The following is a 4,343-nucleotide window of genomic DNA, read 5'->3' as shown; positions in this document are numbered from 1 at the left end:
GGCCGCTGGGCCTGCGCGTCCGGAGCCTGTGCTCCGCAACGGGAGAGGCCACAGCAGTGAGAGGCCCGTGTACCACAAAGAAAAAAAAAAAAAGACAACAAATAACAAATGCTGGAGAGGGTGTGGAAAAAACGCAGCCCTCATGCACTGTTGGTGGGAATGTACATTGGTACAGCCACTATGGAGAACAGTATGGGGGTTCCTCAAAAATTTTTAAATATAATTTTCATATGATCCAGCAATGCCACTCCTGGGTATATATCCTGCATATGTTTTCATTTACATGTGGAATCTAAAACATAAAACAAACGAATGAGTATGACAGAACAGAAACAGCTCATAGATACAGAGAACTAGTCATTACCAGGGGGAGAGGGGGGGAGAGAATCAAGAGGGGGTAGGGGATTAAGAGGTACAATGTACTATGTATAAACTAAGTAAGCTAAAAGGATATATTGTACAGCCCAGGGAATATAGCTAATATTTTATAATAACTTTAAATGGAGTATAATCCACAAAAATATCGAATTAATATGTTGTACACCTGAAACTAATATAACATTGTAAATCAACTATACTTCAATAAAAACAAAAAACAGTTGTAGTTGTCTTAAGACGCAGCAAGTTGCCTTATGGAGTGAGGTCTGTATCACTGGAGATGACCTGTCAGAGATGTTCTAGAGCAAAGGTTGGCACACTACAGTCCCCAGGCCAAATCTGTCTTCTGCCCTTTTTATAAATAAAAATGTATGCAAACCCAGCCATGCCCACTCATTTATGGCTGTTTTCATACTACAAGGGCAAAATCGAGCAGCTGCATGGTTGAGACTGGATGGCTTGCACAGCCTAAACTACTATCACCTGGCAGTATACAGAAAAGTTTGCTGACCACTGTTCTAGAGAAATCATTGCATTGAGATGGACTAAATGAGCTCTGGTTTTCCAAAAAGGGAAAAGGGGCAGACTGTAGAAACTCAGGTCAATGTAAAAATCTGTGCAAAATTTCCAGAATGTTTCTTATAAAATGATTTAATCCCGAGTCAAGCCACTCTGAGAGATAGATTGTATGGTTTTGACTTCTTTTTGGCCAAGCCACGTGGCACGTGGGATCTTCCCCATCCAGGGATCGAACCTGTGCCCCCTACACTGGAAGCGCGGCGAAGTCTTAACCACTGGACCGCCAGGGAAGTCCTGGTTTTGACTTTTAAAAATAACCTAGCACAGTGTTTGGCATAGAAATACCCAAGTGTTTGCTGAATGAAAGAATGGTATATGCAAGTGCCCATGCTTTCTGCCCCACCTCAGAGAAGCAGACTCTGTCATTCCCTCCTGCTGGCCAGAGCAGATTGAACCAGGGGCGCGCGTGCCCCAGGTTTTGGCAGTCAACTCTCAGTCTGCTCAACAGCCTACAGCATCAGCTGAACATGAAGCTGGACCTTTCAGAGTCCCTCTCAAAGGAATTTGAACTAAACGTGTGGAAAGACTAGAGGAGTTAATGGCTGTAATCAGAGCTGAAGAGTCTGATTGGAGAGAGAATAGAACAGCAGTGATGTTGCCTTCTTTACCCAGAAGAAATCTTATCCTAACCAGAAAACCACCCAGTGGAGACTATCATGCCTGCATTTAATATACAAAACAAAAGGTGAGAATATTCAGTTTAAATAGTGTGGGGGGATTCAGCCTCCACTGCATTTTTTTTTTTTTTTTTTTTTTCAGTACGCGGGCCTCTCACCGCTGTGGCCTCTCCCGCTGCGGAGCACAGGCTCTGGACGCACAGGCCCTTTTATACATTTTATAGCAATCTGTTTTATTTTTATTTATTTATTTATTTATTTATTTATTTTGTGGTATGTGGGCCTCTCACTGTTGTGGCCTCTCCCGTTGCGGAGCACAGGCTCCGGACGCACAGGCTTAGCGGCCATGGATCACGGGCCCAGCCACTCCGTGGCATATGGGATCTTCTCAGACCCGGGCACGAACCTGTGTCCCCTGCATCGGCAGGCGGACTCCCAACCACTGCGCCACCAGGGAAGCCCCATTATTTTTTAAATTAATTAATTAATGGCTGCATTGGGTCTTCCCTGCTGCGCACGGGCTTTCTCTAGTTGCGGCGAGCGGGGGCTACTCTTCCTTGCGGTGAGTGGGCTTCTCATCGCGGTGGCTTCTCTTGTTGCGGAGCATGGGCTCTAGGCATGCCGGCTTCAGTAGTTGTGGCACGTGGGCTCAGTAGTTGTGGTGCACAGGCTTAGTTGCTCTGCGGCATGTGGGGTCCTCCTGGACTAAGGATCAAACCCGTGTCCCCTGCACTGTCAGGTGGATTCTTAACCACTGCGCCACCAGGGAAGTCCCTCCACTGAATTCTAAGGGACTTGAATCTTCCCACTGTCCCTTCCCTTGGGTGATTTCAATTTCTGCCTGCCTCAAAGAGCATTTCACCACAACAAATGTGATCCAGGTCTTTAACGGTGGATATTTTACATACACTGGGGCATCTGAGACAAGTCAACTACTTCTTCTGGTGCTAAACAGAATAATCAATTTGTTCCAATGCTCAAGAAATCATTGGCTGTATTGAACTTATTGAAAATGGAATGGTCTTTATGTTCTCTGTGCTGACCGTGGAACCCAGTATCCACATCTGAGGCTGCTCTCCTGCTTGGTGAACTTTGTGGTTTTCCTCTCCATGGAGCTCATTTGTTTTCAATAAACCCTTTTGTCCTCCTTACCCAGTTCCAGGTGAAAAGGTTCCAAAGCCATTGTTCTCCACAGATAGATACCCAGACCAGGTGAACCTGCCAGTGCCAAGGCTCCGACACCCAGAGGTGAGGAATCCAGGTCAGCAGTTCCCTGCACACAACCCTGTCCTAAGAAGGCAGACTTCTGCCTGGCTGTGGGCCTCAATACCTTTACATCAGTAGGGGTGAGGGCCAATGTCAGAGGCTCAAGTGGTTCACGTTTGAGGCAGCCATCATCACAGCCTCCTCTGACTCTCCCAACTTTAGGCAGGTAGGAAAAGGCCTCCAGAGCCTGTCCCCCCATGCTCAGACCTCTCCCGGGGTTCACTCCTCCAATACAGCACCCACAAGGCCCAGACCCCAGGGAGGCAAACGGAGACCTCTGACCTTTAGGCCGCGTTGGAAGGTGGAGATAGACAGCAGGGCTAGGTCTTGCTGCTCCTCGGCGTAGCGCACCAGGTACACGTACACAAGCTTCTTCACCTGGGGGGGAGTGGGCTTCTCAGCAGGGACTGGTGCCCCCGCCCCCGTGAGATGTCATCACCCCAGCTGGCTGTGGTCCATGGGGAAAGCATCCTGGGTGTACCCTGGTTCCTTTGCTCTGATCCACATCTAGTTCAGGGACATCTAGATGGTGTCTTTTCCTGGACCAGGAACATTCTGAGCAGATTGCCCCCCGCCCCAAGGACTGGATTGTTCCCTTCCTCACCCCCACCCAGCTCCAGTTTATTCCTGGTGGAGGTGGGCATGAGAGACCCCTCACCGGGTAGCGCTCACCTCTATGTTCTTACAGGCCACGTTTTTCACCACGGCAGGAAACAGGTCTGAGGCATTCTTTCCCCGGGCGATCATCTGGGTGGTGGGGTCAAGGCAGGGGGAGAAGAAGGATGCCGCCTCTCATTAGGGGAAGGTACACAAGGAGCCAAGGAGAGCTGCTCTTTGATCCCCAGGCCCCTCGCCCAAGGGAGGACCCTCCTTCCCCCCTCACCGCCACAATCCTCTTCATGGCCTCCAGCTTGAGGGAATCCTTGTTGGTGTCCAGCATCTCCTTCAGGTCATCATGCCTGGTGGGAGACACAAGAGGTCAGCTGAGGGCACAGCAGTGGGGGTGGGGCTATCAATCAGTAGGATCCAGGCAGAAAGAAGGGACCTGGGCAGGGAAAGCAGGACTCGACCAGAAGGGAAGGTGGTAAAATACACATCAGGGGACTTAGGGTCAGGAGGAGCATGTGGGCCAGCCAGTGTTATGGGCTGAGCTGTGTCCCCCTCATAAAAGATATGTTGAAGTCCTAACCCCAAGTACCCAGAATGTGACCTTATTTGGAAATAGAATTGTTTCAGCTGTAATTAGGATGGGGTAATACCGGAGTAGGGCTGGTCCCTAATTCAATATGCCTGGTGTTCTTTAAGAAGATGGCCTTGTTGGGCTTCCCTGGTGGTGCAGTGGTTGAGAATCCGCCTGCCGATGCAGGGGACACAGGTTCGTGCCCCGGTCCGGGAAGATCCCACATGCCACGGAGCGGCTGGGCCCGTGAGCCATGGCCACTGAGCCTGTGCGTCCGGAGCCTGTGCTCCGCAACGGGAGAGGCCACAACAGTGAGAGGCCCG

General features: G+C 49.9%; 1 protein-coding gene across 4 annotated transcripts in view; it reads right to left on the bottom strand.

The window, feature by feature from the left end:
• Positions 1-4,343, bottom strand: part of AP3B2 (adaptor related protein complex 3 subunit beta 2) — a 33,779-nt gene that overhangs the window by 20,424 nt on the left and 9,012 nt on the right. For 3 of the 4 annotated variants that reach the window (XM_024117412.1, XM_055088778.1, XM_024117411.1), the window contains exons 2-4: positions 3,724-3,799; positions 3,513-3,587; positions 3,123-3,218 (exon numbers count right to left, since the gene is read on the bottom strand). In XM_024117412.1, coding sequence (XP_023973180.1) covers positions 3,123-3,218; positions 3,513-3,587; positions 3,724-3,799 — 247 coding nt within the window. The remainder of the gene's footprint in view (positions 1-3,122; positions 3,219-3,512; positions 3,588-3,723; positions 3,800-4,343) is intronic. The other variant, XM_024117413.1, reaches the window with a different exon arrangement.

This window comes from Physeter macrocephalus, chromosome 11, assembly GCF_002837175.3.
Source record: "Physeter macrocephalus isolate SW-GA chromosome 11, ASM283717v5, whole genome shotgun sequence".
NCBI classification, from domain to species: domain Eukaryota; kingdom Metazoa; phylum Chordata; class Mammalia; order Artiodactyla; family Physeteridae; genus Physeter; species Physeter macrocephalus.
Note: the sequence above shows the minus strand (reverse complement) of the source record. Positions and strands in the feature narration are given on the sequence as shown.